The sequence below is a fragment of the Neocloeon triangulifer genome, unplaced genomic scaffold, assembly GCF_031216515.1.
Source record: "Neocloeon triangulifer isolate White Clay Creek 2 clone unplaced genomic scaffold, ASM3121651v1 ptg000022l, whole genome shotgun sequence".
Classification (NCBI taxonomy): Eukaryota; Metazoa; Arthropoda; class Insecta; order Ephemeroptera; family Baetidae; genus Neocloeon; species Neocloeon triangulifer.
This window is the reverse complement of record NW_026775562.1, coordinates 2,429,506-2,448,117: the sequence shown is the minus strand read 5'-3', so window position 1 is coordinate 2,448,117 and position 18,612 is coordinate 2,429,506. Positions and strand designations below refer to the sequence as shown.

Sequence of the window (18,612 nt, the reverse complement as noted above, 5' to 3'; positions counted from 1 at the left end):
TAAACAATTAATAAATATTACTGATTGAAACAATCCAAAAATTGCCTATTTTTCGGTAATCAACTCTATTTTAATTTTAAATTCAAAATTCTTCTGTTCAAGTTGAAAATTTGGAGATGCATAAAAATATGCTTTTTATTTTTAGTTTCAGTAAGTTTTATTTCCAGTAAATAAAAACTCCTAATGAATAATTCTCAGGGAAATTTTCTGCAAAAATCCACCCTTGCTCGTCACGAAAGGCTGCATCACGCGTCTTTCTTCTTTTTCCTCTCCTCATTTTTATTTCCCGCTCGCATAATAATCCACTCTTGCATGTACCGTGCACGCGCGTCTTAATTAAAGTGGAGCGAGGCAGTCGCTCGGAAAATAATGACAAATGCAAATCCGCCTCGCACTTATTTTCTCCCTCGAACGCGGAAAACGTGTTTTTTTTCCATCCCCAGCCGTTCCGGGCACGACGCCAGCGAGTAATACAATAATTCGCGACCTTCCCCCACCCCCTCATAATAATGTGGTTGAGTTATCGTTATTAGGGTGGCACGCCGCGAGGTGTTAAACCGTCATAAATTGGCACAACGAGATAATCCAGTGTTGCCTGCGCGTGCCAATCGACTTAACCTACCCCGTCAGCAACCCTATTTCATTCTTCACTAATCCGATTTGCTTTGTTCAAAATAGAAGAATGATTTATAAAAAAAAAAATATAAATTAAATTTAATTTAATAAATAAGATAAACTTTTAAAGAATTATAACAGCTAAGACTTGAGATAGGTTCAATTGTATTACAGGACTAAACAGATTAATCCAAGATCTGGACTAATTAAAATAAAATTTTAATTTTAGAAATTTCAAAAGCTTGGAGTGGTCAAAATTCACCCTGTAGAATATAAAATCAATTTTTTGTTACCTTTGCTCGCTTTTTCAGCAGAAAAAATTGGAGAAATAAAAATAAACTTATTAATTAATTTGTTTTGTTTGAATTAATTTTAAATTTAGTTCCATTAAAAAATATGACTGACAAAAACAATTTAACTCTCCTGAATGTAAATTAGGAAAATGACACTGAACTTTCATTATTTAATAAAAACGCAATAAGAAATATTCAGAAGAGTAAAAAAATTGAGGTAAGTGCAAAAAGTAGGTTAATAAGTTTTCCACGCCAGTGATTTTTCCTTCCGCCAAAAAAGAAGAGAAGAATAATTAATAAAGCGGTCGTGGACTGCCACTTTTCGCACCCCGCCGAGAGACAAATTGCGCTCCGAAAACTTTCGAGCGCAGATTTCGCTTCGCACTTTGCCGCGCGTCGCCCGCACGCCGCAGCCGACGAAACTTTGGTGGAAATAATTAATCAATTAGCAAAAGTGGATCTCTCCAAATAATTAGCCCGCGACCAAAACTTTTTCTCTCATCAATCAGCGCTTGTCAATTTACGATAATTTACGCCTGCTTCAATCAAAAGTTCTGATTTGTTCGACTGCTTGAGAAATTTCGAGTGTTTGCAGTCTGGAAATTAAAAAGTCGATGGGCAAACAACGAAACGATATTATTTATTTTCACCGTTGGCTAATTTCTCGAGAACTGCGAGAAAATGGAGGAATTCGCGCAGGTGGATGGATGGGAAATGAGAGAAGGTTCTTCTTTTCTTTTTTGCCTCGGGCGGCGAATTCTTTTGTCTGCTCGTTGAAAGGGTTGCGATATAAATCCGGGCTTTCTTTACTTTTGATTATGCCGGCCGGCGCGATGAGTTGCGAAAGCTGCGAGTACAAACACCCTTCTCTCGCTCTCAACCATCGATTTTCCGCACCTCCGCTCTCGCATTTCGCAATATCGACAGCCGCACGGCTTTGTGTGAATTTGCCGCTGGCGGAAATCGAGAAAAAACAAGAGAAAAGCAACGAATGCGAGCCCGCACCAACGCATGAATTCAAAAATCACTTTGTTCCGTTCAAAATAAGTGAAAATTTGCACCAAATTTGAAATAATTCAGAATATCGAGATAATTGAAAGGCAGCTTTAATGATACGGATGATTATTTGCTTCCAAATTGTATAAGAATTAAAAGAGGAATGGAACTTTGCTCCTGGTCCTGGTTGCCATATAATTCTAGAAAGTTTTGCGTAAATTAACAAATCTTTGTCCACGTTGCTTCTTTTGGCGCTAAAACCAACTCAGCAAAACGTTTTTAGCTAAAAAATTAAAAATTTAATGGAAATATTAATTTAATCTACCAAAAATTTAATAGGAATATTTAAATCAACCAATTCAAATTTGAAAAGAACTTAAAAAAGGCAGAGAAAAAGATTTGTTACATGCAATGTTTCAACAATTATTTATTTACTAATGAAAACGATGCAATTTGGACAAATAAACTAAAATAAGAAAAATATACCTTTTGAGAATTTAATCTCTTGTCCGCCATTTTTGCAAGATGATGAAGTCAAATGTGAAAAAGACTTCAAGCTGATTTTTTAGTCATCATTGAGTGAATGTTCAAATAATTGAAAACTATGAATTCTGAAAACAAATCTGGAACCAAAACTATCTCAGAACTTTTGCAATTAATGGAATTTATTCTCATGTTATTTCCAGTGCCTTTCAGCACAACCGACGGATTCAGCACAATTTTTCTCTCTGTCAGCTCGCAGATGGAATTATGAGCACGCCAGTCAGGCAATCGTTGCTGACTGGGCGCAAAAATAGATACAGCCCCGTATATAATTGGTTTATCTGCTGCATCTTTCTTTCTCTCTCTCTCTCGCCCAAGTGCCTCGTCTCTCTCGTGCGAATCGATAATTCAGCCTGCCCATCCAGAAATGCACGAGATCCACTGCTTAAAAGTTGAGAGGTGCCGCGATCGAGGGCGTCTCGCCAGAAAGAAAGAAGGAGTTTCTCCGCATTGGAAATTGCAAAAGTTTTCGGAGGCATCAATTGAAATATGCCGGGGATAAATAAATCCCGTCGGCGGCGGCAGCTCCTTTTATTGTTTCTATTAGAAGGAATGAGAAATGCGACGTGAAAGGAGGGAGACGTGATGAATTTCTTTCGGTGCCAACTTCTGCGTCGCAAATTGAAAAGGTGAAAAATGGATTTCACGATAGCTGAACTTTATTTCAACAAAACGACAACGGGAAATTTCAGTTGATTAAAAAAAGTTTCAAACTTAATTTTAAAATCAGCGAAACTGCAAATGATTTAAGTTTAGATGTGACCCAGTAGCTTAAAGTTAAAATGAACTAGTTAAAAAATTTATTTCACTTTTTCAGTTGATTTAATAGATATTTATTTTGTTTTTTCAGGAACTACGTACTTCAGTCATGCTTCAATTTAGTAAATTAAATTCACTGTCAGTTAAAACTCATTTCAGTTCAAATGAATGTTAATTCAGCTACTGGATTCAGGAAATTTTTCAGGTTCTTTGGTAACTTCAGTTTTAATAAGTTAAGCTATAATTAAAATAAGTTCTTCATTATTTCAGTTAATTTGTGTTACTTCGAATGAAATGTGAGTAACTCACTGAAACGGATTTAGTCTTTTTTACATTGAAAGTTTTATCAAAATTCTTGATACCTGTGAATTCGTTTGTTTTCAAACCTCCAACTATTCAAATTTTTCTTTCCAAAAATTGATTCTTTTAATTAAATGTAAAAACTATTGGAAATATAAACATAAATAATGCAATTTAATTTTAATTTACCAAACCCAAGAATTGAATAATTATTTAAAAATACTCAATACTGCATTTGTCGGCAGATTTTTGTCTAATTAAATGATGGGTGACGTTGCAAAAATTTAATTACAGCAGGCGAGGCGGATTACTTATGAAAGTGGTGCTGGGACTTGGTGCGCACACATAACATTTTCCACGGCAGTAATAAAAATAAAAAGTAATAAAATTCTATTACCAGCACAGCTCGCACACACACAAGATGTAAATTGCAGAGGGAGAAGCTCGGCTCGGGGCTGCAGCAGGTGATATATCGCTTTTTGTCCTTCCCCAGGGTATTTACGGCCTTTCCACTTTTTATTCGAGAAATGTCCGCCCGCCCGCACGAGACTTATGGGGCTGCAGCTCTCCAAATTGCACCTTCCTTCCTTCCTCGGCTCGCTATCCCCGGCCGCCTCCTTATAAAATTAAAATCTCTTTGAGCGCGGCCGACAGCAGCCTTTGTGCATTGTCAAGATAAATTGCGAATTCATCGATCTGCACGCCTAGGGAAGAAAAAAGCCCTCGACGTGTCTCCGGCCAAATTAAACTGTTGCCTCTGCGAGAAAACAGCCTCACTGCGGCACATTGACTTAGAACGTCCAAAGATGCAACTTTTCTTGCTTGAAACAATTTTACAAAATTAAATTAATTATCTTTAACATTTTAATGTTTAATTTTTAAGGATATTTAAATTTAAAGAAATAAATTAAATTGATTCAACCAAAAAAAATTAAAAAAAATGGAAGTTTAATTGAAAATTTTAATTATTTTTCGTTCATTTTAATCAAAATTATGCAGTATTAATAAAAACGTGATGAATAAATCCCTTTTATTTTCTTTAAAATTTAAAATTATAACACACGGACGGCTTCTGGTTTATCCTTTTGTAAATTGTTTGCTCTTTTTCAGAGTGAGACACACAACAGAGTTGTTTTATATTTTATTTGTGCTGACGTCGAAAACGTGACAACTGGCTGTTTTGGAAAATACTGTTCTTTTCTCCGCGTCCCTTTGCTCGTGCCGGTTCACTCATTAAAATTTCACGTGCAGAGGTGGCGCAAACAAGTCTCTCGCTTTCCCCCGTGTAATAAATTCGATTTGGGTTCCCAAGTGTCCGCATGACCGGCTGAAAAATTCACAAACTCGCACAACAGCTCTCCAGGAAAAGAAATCAGGCTCTGCGACGAGAGGAGAAGAGAAAGAAAAACTTTTCTCAAAGCCATGAAGCCGCGCGGAAACTTTCTGACCTTTTTGTGAGCAAATTCTTAAGAAAAAATTAATATGAAAATAGCAATTAACACGTGAAATAATAAATTTATAAATCCAAGCTACCATACAAAAATACAAAATAAAATTAATTTTTTCCAAAAGTTTCAACTTTCTCTACTAAAATTCTCAAAGCTAAAAAAAACTTAAAAAAAAAAATATTTTTATTTTAAAATATTTTAAAACATTTTATTATTATTTTTATGCTTAATAATTAATAACAGTTCTTTAAATTGAGATTTTTTTAATAAATTTTGTTTAAACTATTGAATTTAAACAATGTATTTGCAACAATGAAGATAAATGAGAGCCAATAAAAAAAATCTCGGATAATTTTCTGGCGCAAAATTCATGTTGGCAGAATTTTGCTCCAGTTTTACTACGGAGAAAAATGCTCTTTGAGATTATGAGCACGATTTCAACCCCGTGGACGTTTCAGAGTTGCCAACTGTCAGGTATCAAGTGCCAAAGACAGCGCGTCAGCAGAGCTGCAGGATGAGATAGAGCGTCGCTTTTGCTGACTACGGCCGGGGGTTGACCATGCGAGAATTGTGCTTGCGTCTTTTCGCCCCCGGCGGGCAAGCAAAGGACACGCCAAATCCCGACAGCTATTCATTTCACACGGAGGCAAATTAAATTTGTGTACGAGCTGCGCGTAATTAAAAAGTATGTGAGCGAGGGTGGCGCCGGCGGTAATTGTGGCGTTCGGCCTTTGAGCGACGCAGGCCAGGTGTAGCAATTAAACGGCCTTTGAATGCGCGCCACCGATTTAATTGCGAGACGCACTTTCAATGAATGGCACACGCACGGACCAAAACTCGACGGTCGTTAACCTCAGAGTCGGAAAAATTAAATTTTTTTCTGTCGAAAAAGTTCAATATTTGGTCTGAAAAAAGACATTTCTGATCAGAACTTTGACTTTGCCCGAAAATCAAAACAGCAGATTGCCGCATAAAAATTAATAAAAAATTAACTACTTTATTTAAAAATGGCATTATTAATTATTATTTTTTTGTTTTTTTGGAAAACTTTTTCTCAAGACACCGTTATTACCCCTAAAATTTTGCCTTAAAAATCCAGGAATATATTTTTTTTATAACAATTCATGCTTTGAGTCTTTGAATAATATATTTTTTTTCATAATTTTTGTATTGCTTACAATTAGTTTCACCAAGTTTTACTTTAGGAAATATAGACGTTTTTTTTTTGCGAAATATTCTTTTAAATTTAAAATAAATGATATATTTTCCATTAACTTTTTAACATAATAAAGTCTTTTCAAATTCATTCTGATGCTCTTTAAAGGATGAAGATTATTGTTTTAAGGCAAATCCATTTCAGGGGAGTTTTAACAAATTTTGGGCAAATATTTTAAGTCGTTTTCTTTAGGACAAATGTACCTTTTGAAACTTAAATAGTGATGAACTTGGGGGAAACGAAGGTCTACCCATCCCATTATAGTAAAATTCACATAAGAGGTCTTTCCCGGAATTCTGAACTTGATGTTTTTGCCTCTGGAGTGTGTGAGTTTTATCGATTCGCACCTCGAGCTCTTCCTTCTCTGCACCTCTGCGTAGCGACGACCGAGTCTTCCTTATTAAATTCGAGCAAACAAATTTGCCCCGACTCTGCAGAGACGAATCGACGCTCTCGTTCCGCTTTTTTTTATCATCCGCAGCAGCAGAGCGAAAGATCGAGAGGGCATGAAAATTGGCTCCACGGAACGACTCGAGAAATTATATTTGTCGTTGCGCCGAGGCTAATTCCAACGACGAGGCGCTTCAGGCAATATACGCAAAGTTCTTTATCAGAATTTTCACTTCTTTGTGAATCAAAATAAAAAGGATTTATTTCCATTTAGAATTGAATCTGTATTATTGGCTTTATTATTTTTTAAAGACTAGATTCATCAATCAAAAAAGGTGGAAATTATTTCATTTTAGAATTTGTAGAAGATAAAAAATAATTCAGCTTTGCATGAAAAACTACAACAAACTTTTTTTGATAGTGCTAAATCACAATTAAATTAAAAATTGTGCTAAAAATCTCTTGATCCCCTATTTCGATATTAAACCATCCATTTGAAACTCGTCACAAACGCTTTTTTCGTCATTTCTATTAAGCATTGGCAATCGGCAGCATTAATTCTGCACACACACGTGGTGTTTAATGCTTTGTACGCGTGAGCCGCAGAGGCAAAACACCAGTTAATCGCCTCAAACGTCCAAAGCCAAAATCTGATTTTTTAAGCTGCGCTGCAAATCGGATGATTTTTACCGGAATTGTGGTTAATGCGCGTGGCATTAGGCGACCAAAATAAATATCGATTGCGACTCTGTATATCATATTGGCACTTCCTTTTTTTTCATTTCTCCGCACTTTAGTTTGGAGAGGCGAGAGAATATCAATTCACGGCCGCGTGTGCCCCTTGCCGCCGCCGCCGCCGACCACTCATGCGGCCCCTTCTTCTTTGTCTTTATGAGCCGCTTTTTGTTTGGTGCGGCGCGTGGATATGCATATCACAAAACCTGCTCTTGAAGATGAAAAAGGGCGATCGGGTTTCACCGTGTGAGTGACAGGAAGTAAGAGGAAAAAATTCAAAATTTATCGGACAGGATTGTAGTAAATTTTAGAAAATTCAAACGTAAATATAAATGTGGCTCTTGTAATTATTTAATTTTATAAATTTGGACTCAAAAGTTTATAAAAGTGTAAGTAATATTAATTTTAATATAACTTCAGAATTAAATTCCTCAATCATCCGGAAGATGAGGAATTTAATTGTTTTTAAGTGATAAGTTTAAACGTTTAGGTCATTTTGAGGAAATAACAATAATATATATTTTGATTTTACTTTCCTGGTAAAAAACTCTTCTATTTTACATTCAAAAGTTTAAGCAAACCATGAATAAAAAAAATTAATTGTATTGCATTCTACATTGGATTAATATGAAATGAAATTAAATGAACAATCAAGCCCAAGAAATATGATTTTTTTTTGCGAAAATATAAGTTTTATAACCTAAAATAAATCACATATGTATATTTTTCAATCTATTTGAGTAAAAAAAAACATTTTAACCTAAAATAACCAAAAAAAAATTAATAGATTTTTTTTTACTAATTTTCTACAATGAAATATTCTAAATAATACCCAGCAACTTCAAAACTTTTCACCTGCATAAACATCCACTTTTCAAATATTTCTAAAAATTTCAACTATTTTACGTATTTGTGAAGATGTTTGTTGTTGTTTTTAAAATATTTGTGCAACTTCAACTTGACGTATCAAATCTTCAGAAAGAAGAATTGAATTTTGCAATAATTGAGCGAATCATTATTTTTCGTGTCTAATCCTGCTCGCATTATTGTCTTTTCATCTTGATGCTTTGGTCCTCGGGCCATTTCATTCGAGGAACAAACGATCGCCCGAATTCTGGTCGCCGACGGCGCTCGGTCTCTATCCTTGAACACAGGCCCTTTGTGCCGGCAAAGCGACGACTTTATTACTCCGAGGGCTGCAATAACATTTCGAAAAACACACCGGCGGCACAGGCAACACAAATTGGGTCCCTTTTCTGTTATCGCTGCCTCTCCTTAATTGGCTCAGAAATTTATCTTGCTCGCAAAAGTCCGGCGGTTAATTTCCGCGAGGGAAATGAAACTCGCCGGTTTTCTGACCGGTGCGTGGAATTAAAAAAAAAAAAAAAATATGGATGTTTCATCTGCGGAGCTCATTATTTTCGGCCCTGTACTAATTAACAAAGCGGCATGCGAAACCGGTTATTGATTTTCCAGCGCCAATAATCTGCGCGACGAGTCCACTATTTGCTCCAAATATTGCAAATTGCTCTCAAATCGATCACGGGAGAGAAAAAGTGAATGAATTATTGTTGTGTTGAATTATTGTTTATATTTCGTAGAAAAAAAATCAGAAGTATAAATAAATAATTTTGCGTGAAATCAATTTTCATTTTGAAACTGAAAGTGCACAAAAAGCTTTTTCTATTTTTGCTTAATTGATTAGAAATTACTGAATACACTCTAAATTTTCTATAGAAAAGTTCAATAAACCAGCAATAAAATTAATTATAATAATTATTTTCATATTTTCGCTAAAGCGCGTTTATAAAAACGATATAAAAAAAACTTGGTGTATTTAACTCGCACGAACAATTTTGCGTCAAATTGACACGTTCGGACATCAATTTTGCACTCTTCATGTGTGTGAGGTTGCATTAATGAAAGTGGTGCGAAGGTGGAGAAAATTTATGCGCGGCAGTGCGTGGCCACTCGTGTGTCGTTCCATCTCTCGAGATTCGCAAATCCACGCGACGGCGGGGGGTGATCGACCCCTAGCCATTGTGCAGAACAAACAATTTCCTGCGCGACAAAAAGCGGGTGTGTTGATGGAGACGAGAGAGAGACGCAGCCACGCTCTCGGAGATTAATAATTTCGCACAAGTGACACACGGCCCCGGCAATGGCACGTAATCGCTCTCGCAGACACACACTTGCTGTTTACAACGTTCTCTGCCAACAGTGCCAACCTTTCGTTTACTTAGAGGTCTGCACCGCCTGAATAAAAATAAAAATGCTTTATAAATTTGACGTAAAAAATATGAAATCCTTAAAAATATTAAATAAAAAATATAATTCTTAGCCACTTAATTATACAAAAATAATCAAATGATGTAAAAAAAAATTTTAAAATCTTTTATTCCATGGCTAAAATAAAATTTCAATTAGAAAACCAAGTAAATAAAACTTATTTTAGAAAATAGTGAAAAAATTGAAAGCTTTACAAAATATTTAAATTAAAACAATAAAAAAAATTAAATTTTTGAACTGATAAAGAATCAATAAATCCATATGAACAAAATTAAATATTGAATTTTTTTTTAAATTTCCAAATAATTAATTATTTGAAACCGAATTAATTGGGGGAAAAAAATATTAAATCTTTAACCTCCACGGGGAAAATGGCAACCCACAAATTTATCTAAAAATTTAATAAAGTATAATTAAATAAATTTAATATAGCGAAATAAATAAAATTAATTTTTTTGGCCGATTTTGAATGACTTTAGACAGAAATTCTGGAATTGGAAATTATCAATTTCCATGTAGGCCACGGAACAGTCCAGAAAAAAGTCATGATAGTACGGAAAACGGTCTCTTGCGAGGGCCTCTAGAGTTGAGACGGCAATAGCGAGTTTTTGCAGAAAAGCGCGCGGAAGGGTCCAGCCAGCTGTTTGCGATTATGAAAGGAGCAAAATGAGAGTCGCAGGTTTTGTTTGCTTCCCTTTACACGCTTTCCAGCTTTTAAGAAAAAGTAATATTCCGACAGAGTGTGTGTGTCAAAAGCCACTCTGCTCCGTTTGCATGTGGTACATTTTGAAGTAATGCGCTGGTGCGGATCACGTGCGGCGGCACAAAAGGTTGCATAACTTACCGACCGTCAGACGTGCACCCCCTATTGTTCGGGCAATTCATCATATTTCATTTGCCAAAAAGCAGCGCCGGCCGGATACACTGCGCCGCTTCTCACAAAAGCAAAACTGCTTTCGCTGCTAATGCGAGCAACTACGGCACGTTTGTAGTTAGCGGGCTTGATGGATTTGCTTTCCATGTCTTTTGTGACTGAGGATAATTTGTCATTGAAGCAGAGCTAAAATTGGACGAAAGTTTACAAGAACATTTTTTTTAAAAAAAAAAAAAGGAAAAAATCAGAAAAATATAAATTAAAGAAACGAGAAAAGCTTATAAATTTCATATTTTAATTTAGTTTGTTCGTTTTTTATTAAAAGCCATTTTTAATTTTTTTACTTTTATAATTAATTAGTTTCGGAAAAGACACAAATTTTAGTGAAATATCAAGACTTAATAAAATTTTGATATTAAAAATGTACTCAAGCTCTAATTAAATAGTTTTTTATAGCAATTTAATTTAAAAAAATTGCCCATCCATTTTAAATTTCAACAAACTTAAGTTTTCTTCACTATTTTCAGACAAAACTGAAAGAATAATTACTCAAAAATCTTTGTCAAACTCCTTAGAATGCATTTTTCAACCTGCTGGTGGCAAATTGACGGAAAACTTTTTCCGCCGCCAGTGTTGGCCAACAACAAATTTTATTATCATTTTTTTTTTCACTCCGCCTTTTTTTGCATTTTATTTTTCCGCTCTTTTTACATTTGGCAGAGCGTTGGGGCGGCGGTATACATAATTATCTTTTGCAGGAAGATCTCATTATTCGACTCACCGTGACGCTGCGCTCCGTCATTTTAATGGAGTAACAAAGAAACAAAGATTGCGATGCGCTCACTCATTAAAAATAATTCACAGCGCGCGCAAACAAAGGCGCCGTGCAATTAATGTGGAGCAGCTGCCGCCTGCCGTGCCATTCACGTGTTTTATCTTTTGACTCGCTTGCTTTTGCCCAAGACGAGTGTCTTCGCCTGTAATTAATTGGTGGCGCGCGCTGCCTCTCCACTGCGAACAAAAAATGTACGCGCGTCTTTTTTTTTGCCCTTTTTTTATTTAAAAATTTCATTCAGACCCACGAAGAATTTTTTTTGCATATTTTTTAATCTAATTAAAAAATTACTTGTACAGAACAAAACAGGATGTCCTTAGCGCGTGATTCTTTTGACGTTTTGTTATCATTTCCGCCAGTGGCGAACCGCAATAGCGTGAATAGTTTCAGTGCCGACGCTGAAGAAACTCTCAACACATCGAGATTTACTTTCATCTCAATTTAAACTTTTTTATTGGGGAATGGAGCAGGTTGACGATTTACATTAAATGCCGAGGGGCAAAAAGTGCGAGTGAAATATTCTTTTCAAGTTCTTTTCAAGCAGTTTTTGTATTTCTTGTTAATTTCATGATTTTTCTTGCAAATAATAAAAAAATGTACGAAATGAATCATAATAATAAATAGAAAACAAATAAACATTTTTTAACAAATTATAATTTCAGAAGCCGCATCCCCAAATATGAAGTTGGAGGAAATTGTGGAATCAGGTTTGTATTTAACAATTTATAAGCTATTTGAAAAATTTTAATTTGAGAAATTTAATGTGCAATTTGTTGTGTTTGTCATTTGGCCTCAAACCTAAACTCGATTTAATTAATTACTTACATTATTTATCCCTTAAATAAAAAAAATTAATTTTATTTCAATTGAGCATTTCAAAAGTTCTTATAAAAAATCAGAAGCACTGACAATTTTTAAAGAAATTTGAGCTTTTCAGGTTTCGATGAGGGATGTCCTGATGGGCCTGCCCGACTTGGGTATTTCGAAGTTGAGGAAAAAGTTGAAAATGCAGACAAGTATTTAAATAAACTAATTTTCATTTATATTTTATAATAATTGTGCTTCTTTTCAGTGTTTTTGTACTTGTTGTGCACTACGACTTCAAAAGCAGCAAATTTTGGCACCGTGTTGGTGACAACAGAGACGTGGAAAATTTGAGAGAAACTTTCGCTGTCAACAGAAACTGTAAATTCCGCGATATGCTTTCACCAAAGAAAGAGGATTTAATAACTTTGCTTGGAAGTGAACAAAAAATAATGAGATTTTTTGCTTGTACAGGTAAATCTTTTTTTTATTTCCGTTTCAAAACTTCTAATTTAAGTTTTTTGAACAGAAATGGAGCCTTCGGTGTTCATTTTCGTAATTTTGTCGCACGGAGGCCCAGATGGAAAGATTTTCACCGACACCCTTCTCAGCTCAAAATCAAATGATTTTGATTCATTCAAAACAAAGGATTTGTTCAAAGCTATGAACAAAACCTTTCAGAAAAGCATGAAATTTTTATTCTACGGAGTAATATTTTGGATCTTTTAAAACTCATTAAAATTAATAATTTGTTTACATAGCCATGTAGAGGTCAACTTGACGATGAGGTATATCACCCTTGCCAATCAAAACCAAACGACAACAACGATCTTACGCAAAATCGAAACTCGTGCAAAGTTTCTTTTCATCCGAAAATGCGAAACCTCGTCATTTTCTACGCAACTGTCGAGAGTAAAAGAATTAAATATTTTATTCCGACGTTCAAATTTTTTTGCAGCCACAACGGCACGCAGAGATTGTAACACAGGAACGTGGATGGTGAAATATTTGTGCGAAGAACTGAACGGGATGAAAAAGAGTCTAAATGTTTTAACTTTGCTGACGGCCGTGCACAGCAGAATTGACAAAAAGACAACCGAGTGTTTGGTTGGCCAGACGCCGGAATTGAAAGTCTTTCCAATGGACAGGAAATTTGTTTTCCACCGAAGGGATTCGTGAGAAATTAATTAATTCTTTATGAAATTTTGCATTAAAATTTTAATTAGTGGGAACGTCGAAGATCAAGCATTGGTTTTCAATTGGTGGAATCCGAAAACAAAAACGGTTCTGAGAGGCAGAAGGGCTGTAATTTTTCACGAAGGGAAGACAAATGAACAAATCAATAAACTTGAGTCAGCTTTAGTTTCAAATTTAGGTTTTGAGACAATTATTGCGAATATCACTCGGCAAGGACTAAATCATTATTTCAGTAAATTAGGTAAACTCTTGCTTTTGATTTTAGAATTTGTTTTTAAATATACATATTTTTTCAGATTGTAAATCTTGGAGCAACTACGGTTGTTTTGCAGCATTCTTTTTTGCTGAAGTCGTCGAACAAGAGGAGGACGGGCAAATTTGCATTCGTTTGAGCGGGAATGAAATTATACCGATCGGAGATTTAATTCACGGATTGCTCGGCCCGAAAAACGACGACTGGATTGGGAAACCAAAACTATTTTTCCTCATTAACCAAAAACACATCGACTCGGATGGCGAAAATATGGTAAACGATTTTAATTATATGAAATAATAATATTAAAATTTGTGTTTTTTTTATAAGGAGGAAGAATTAAATGAAATTCTACAGGCCACGAATCATAGCGGTTGGCTCGCTTTCATTCTACGTGATAAAGGTATCGCCTTTAAACAAATATGAGATCATGTATTTTTAATTAAAAATTTGCTTTTAAGAAATTGAAGAGCGAGTTTTGAGCATATTTGACGATAAAGGAATAAAAAGCGGTAAAAACCTGCAAGATTTCTTAGACGAGCTTTTGATCAATGCAAAAGACGTCATTTTCGTGTCGACCCTATCGTACCTTTTGACATTTCCTGAACTGGATCGTCATTTTGTTGCACCCAATTTCCTTATAAAACTGAACGCCCCTGAAGAAGAGCAGAGAGTTGAATACAAAAAGATAATTGAGCTCGCACAGAAGTTCAGCGACATCCAAATTTGGCTTATGTCGTCCCTTCCAGGTTCTGGCAAGTCAATGATGATGCGCGAGATTGCTTTTGATTTGCAAATGGGTGGTAGAGAAAAAGTTTTTAGCATCAGTTTCTTAGACGTCTATGATATTTTATCTGAAGCGGAAAGGAACAGGCGAAAATACATTCCATCTTTAGCTTTCGTCGTTGCCAAAGCAACTGGAAACCGAGAGCTTGAAATTCAAAATTTGATCGAGGAGAAGAAAATAATCGTCATGTTTGATGGTTTTGATGAAATTTGTCCTGAAGAAGAAGCGAGAGTGTTGGAAATCCTATCAGAAGCTGCTGAAAAGCACGTACGCATGTGGATTTCAACAAGACCGCACGAGGAAAACACGATTCTTGAAAAGCTTAAAACAATTTGCAAAATCTGCGTCTTCGAAATCATGCCATTAAATCTCCAACAGCAAACAGACCTTTTGGCGAAGATTTTCAAAGGCAACAAGGTCGAACACCAAAGACGACGAATAATGCTTAACAACGGTTTGCGTGAATTGCGAAGTAACCCCCTTCACCTGAAGATGATAGCTGAGATTAGCGAATCAGTCTTGAAGGACAAGCTGAACGTGTACGATATATACGAGGCAATAGTGCAAATGAAAGTGGAGTTTTCGTTGAGTAATTTAGAGAAGAGTGGCCCACGTTTCAAAAATAAAGTGATGGCTTCTATTGAAGAACTAGAGGATTTCTCGGCTAAATTTATAGGCCGAGAAAAAGTGGACTTGGAGAATTTACAAAACAAGAACAATGGAATCGTGACCTTTCGGAATAATAGGGTTCATTTCGTCCACCTGACGTTTGCAGAATTCCTAGCCGCTGGCCACTACATCAGTTGCCTTTTCAAAAACTCAAAAATGCCTTTTGATATTTTGAAAAAGGAATACCTTCAAGTCAGACTTTTCGTGGATATGAAATTGTCATCCCTGTCAAAAACTGACCCTGAATTGATTGAACAACTCGAGATGTATTTGATGGAAACTCTTACGAAACCACTTCTTTGTACAATTATCATCTCTGAAAACTTGAAAACAATGTTTTCTGTCGTGGCAAAGCACATCTCGTTTAAAAATATCAAAACCAAAGGCAAGCTCCATTTTTCTGAAAGTGAGTACATTTTGAAAATGGCTTTCACTCGAACTGAAACAATCGCACTGAGACTGCTAGAATTGGGGGCTTTTGAAAGCTTGATAGATCCAAGCACGTTCGTAGTTGACATTCTGGGGTCCGTGATCAATAAAAAATTTCTAATCCTTTTCACTGAACTGGAGAAAAAATGCCAAGAATCAAGCAAGCCGTTGAAAAAACTTGTCAAATCAATGTATTCTTTGAAAAGTATTGTTGAGTGGGTCGCTGCAGTAAACAACTACCAGATGCTTCAACTTTTGTTCGAAGGAGGATTGTGCGATGCCCTAGATGCGCAAAGCTTATTCAAATCGGCAGTTCAAAATTACAGCGAAGAGTGCGCAAAGTTCATAATCGGACATACCAAATCACCATCAAAGCTAATCTCGTGTTTTAATGAATGCAAGGAACTCACTTTAGAATTAGTGCAAACTTTCCTCAAGAAAGATCCGTCAACTGCAGCAGCCATATTTAAAGTGGCTTTGAACATCAGGAATTTTGAAAGGGTCACGTATTTGCACGAGAAATATGACCACTTGGTGAAAGGTACAAGATTCGAAAACGGCGAAAGTGCTTTGCATATCCTGGCTCGTCGTAAAGGAAGCGATTCAGTTGTCACATTGGAAATGTGTCAGTGGCTGATAGATGAAGTTGGAATTAAAATTGGAGACATTGACAAATTTGGGCAAAACGCAATTCATCTGGCAGCAAAAGATGCCAATTGGGAACTGGTCAAGTACTTTTTAAACAAGGACCTCTCAATTATTGAGGCTCTGTCAAAAAACGGTGAAAATTTAATGCACTTTGCCATTCAATGCGAGCAATGCGAAGGATGTCTGGAAATGGTAAAATTCCTGCATGATTTGAATGGAAATTTAATTAATCATAAAACGAATAACGGAGAAACTGTTCTTCATTTTGCTGCGAAGCAGCAGAGACTGGATTTATTCCAATGGCTACTTGAAAATGGGGCGATTCTGAATGCAGTGGACAATGAAGGATGGAATGCACTTCATATTTTCGCTTCGAGCTCATCAGATTTGAAAGCCATAGATTTAATTCACGCAAAATCTCCTGAAATCATTAAATCCGTAACTAATAAAGGGGAAAACGCCATGCACTTGGCCCTGCAGAATCAACAAAGTGCAAAAATAGTAAAGCACCTGCATAAATTAGACGGTGAGCTTGTTCAGCAAAAAACGAAGGTGAAAGAGACAATGTGTCATTATGCCTTAAGGGAAAGCAATTCTGAGATTTGCATGTGGCTCGTTGAAAACGGAGCTTTTGCTAACGAAGTAAACAAGTTTGGTCGCAACGTTTTGCACGTTGCAGCGTATGAATTGAATCTTGCAAATGTCCAAAGAATTCTTGAAAAATATCCAACACTCACAGCGACCGTGAGTCAAAAAGGAGAAAACGCCATGCATTTGGTTTGTAAGAATCCGGCCATTTATGACAGCAACTGTGTAGAAATGGCGAAGTATCTCCATAATTTGGACAGTGGGCTGATTAAACAAAAAACAAAATCAAAAAAGACGATGCTCCATTTGGCTGCGAAAATGCGTAATTTTCATCTGTGCAAATGGCTGATTGAAAACGGGGTTGACGTGGATGCAGTGACTGGTGACGGGTTCAATTCACTTCATTTTTTCGCAATTTACAAGATTAATGTCAAAGCTCTCGATTTAATTGTAGAAAAATCCCCGTCCATCATAAAAACGGTCACCGACAAAGGTGAGAACGCGATGCACTTGGCCGTCAGGTGCTGGGATCACCAGCAAAGCGCGAAAATTGCCAAACACTTGCACAAATTAGACCCCGACCTGATCACACAGAAGACGAAGAGTAACGAAACGGTTCTCCATTTGGCTGCAAATGCTCGCAATTTTCATTTGTGCCTTTGGCTTATTGAAAACGGAGCTGACGTGCATGCAGAGGACAACGATGGTTGGAACGTCCTTCACATCGCAGCGTATAGATTGCATTTTGATTTTGTCGAAATTGTTCTCAAGAAACATCCTGCATTAATAAAAACGGTCACGAAGCAGGGAAAAAGCGTAATACAGTTGGCACAAGAGAATCCTGATTCATACCAAAAATCCAATGTACTGAAATTCTTGTACAAACATTTAAGAAAAATGTAATATTTTGCACTTCAATTGCATCGATTTTTTATTGATCAAACACGTTCCATACTGCTAAATTGTGATTAGATGTATCATAAAATATATACTCTCAAAATTCCAACAACCATTTTTACTATTGAATTTTCAATGAAGAAGTAACAAAATTATATTAAAATGTAATAATAAATTATTTTAATCAGTCTAGAATATTAATAGTTCCATTATAATTGAGCGTGTCAAGAGTTTGTTTGTTGGAAAAAATCAACTTTTATTTGAATTTAATTATTCAAGGTATTAAAGGAATCTTGTAAAAATATTTTTGTAAGAGAAATTCAGTGGGGAAAGAAATGTTGGCATATTTGTATTTTTCCCGTGCGTCTGCTAAAGCGTGATAAAAACATGAGGAGGATGAGAGCAGCTCCTTCGACAGCAGAGCAAACAGGCGCTGATGAATCAATATTTTTTGCTTCGCGAACGTGATCCTGGTAAACAACTCTAGCATGCGTGCTAGCGGAAGATTTCATTCTGGAAATTGTTGAAATTTATAACGAGAGGAAAATCAACAAAAAGCTAATTTCGCTTAGTTAAACAGCCGCGCCTTTTGATGCTGGAGGGAGAGAGCGAAGGCTTGCTTATCAGTCGATCTCGCTGCAAAAGAGGCGCTGAGTTTGTGTTTCAATTTAAGCGAATCGAGCGGCTTATCGGCGTGTTTGAATCTGACAAAAAGGGACCATCAAAGGACAGACGGCAAAAGAACACGCGGAAAAGGGAGTAATAACATAGCCTTTTTATCGGCTATTTCCTCAAATCATTAGACGAAACGATTTAATTATTAAAATCCAATTTAAATTATAAAACAGTTTCAACCATTGATTTCTTCCAACCAATAATTTCCGAATTTATAGATGGTTTTTTTTTCAAGCAAATTTTTCTTTGAGCAAAATAAAAAAGTTTGAAAAAAAAACTATTTAAAATTCTTATTTTTTTTATCTTTCTTCACTTTCTAAATTTTAGGCAAGCACATCACGCACTTTTGGATGAAAAATGTATATGGCCCGG

The 18,612-nt window shown here is 35.9% G+C and overlaps 2 protein-coding genes across 9 annotated transcripts in view; one reads left to right on the top strand and one right to left on the bottom strand.

Moving 5' to 3' along the window:
- LOC132204539 (cell adhesion molecule Dscam2-like) overlaps positions 1-18,612 on the bottom strand; it is a 79,977-nt gene that overhangs the window by 45,153 nt on the left and 16,212 nt on the right. The gene's annotated exons all lie outside the window — the stretch shown is intronic.
- Positions 11,629-17,620, top strand: LOC132204619 (uncharacterized). Of its 2 annotated transcripts, none has more exons than XM_059633240.1 (11): positions 11,629-11,798; positions 11,956-12,000; positions 12,231-12,309; positions 12,366-12,571; positions 12,627-12,805; positions 12,859-13,009; positions 13,056-13,272; positions 13,324-13,535; positions 13,591-13,820; positions 13,878-13,950; positions 14,009-17,620. In XM_059633240.1, exons 2-11 carry the CDS (start codon positions 11,973-11,975, stop codon positions 17,569-17,571), a joined length of 4,938 nt encoding a protein of 1,645 aa, XP_059489223.1. In that variant the 5' UTR covers positions 11,629-11,798; positions 11,956-11,972; the 3' UTR covers positions 17,572-17,620. The 2 variants fall into 2 exon arrangements, with proteins under 2 accessions (XP_059489223.1, XP_059489224.1); XM_059633241.1 differs by having other exon boundaries at positions 11,629-11,889.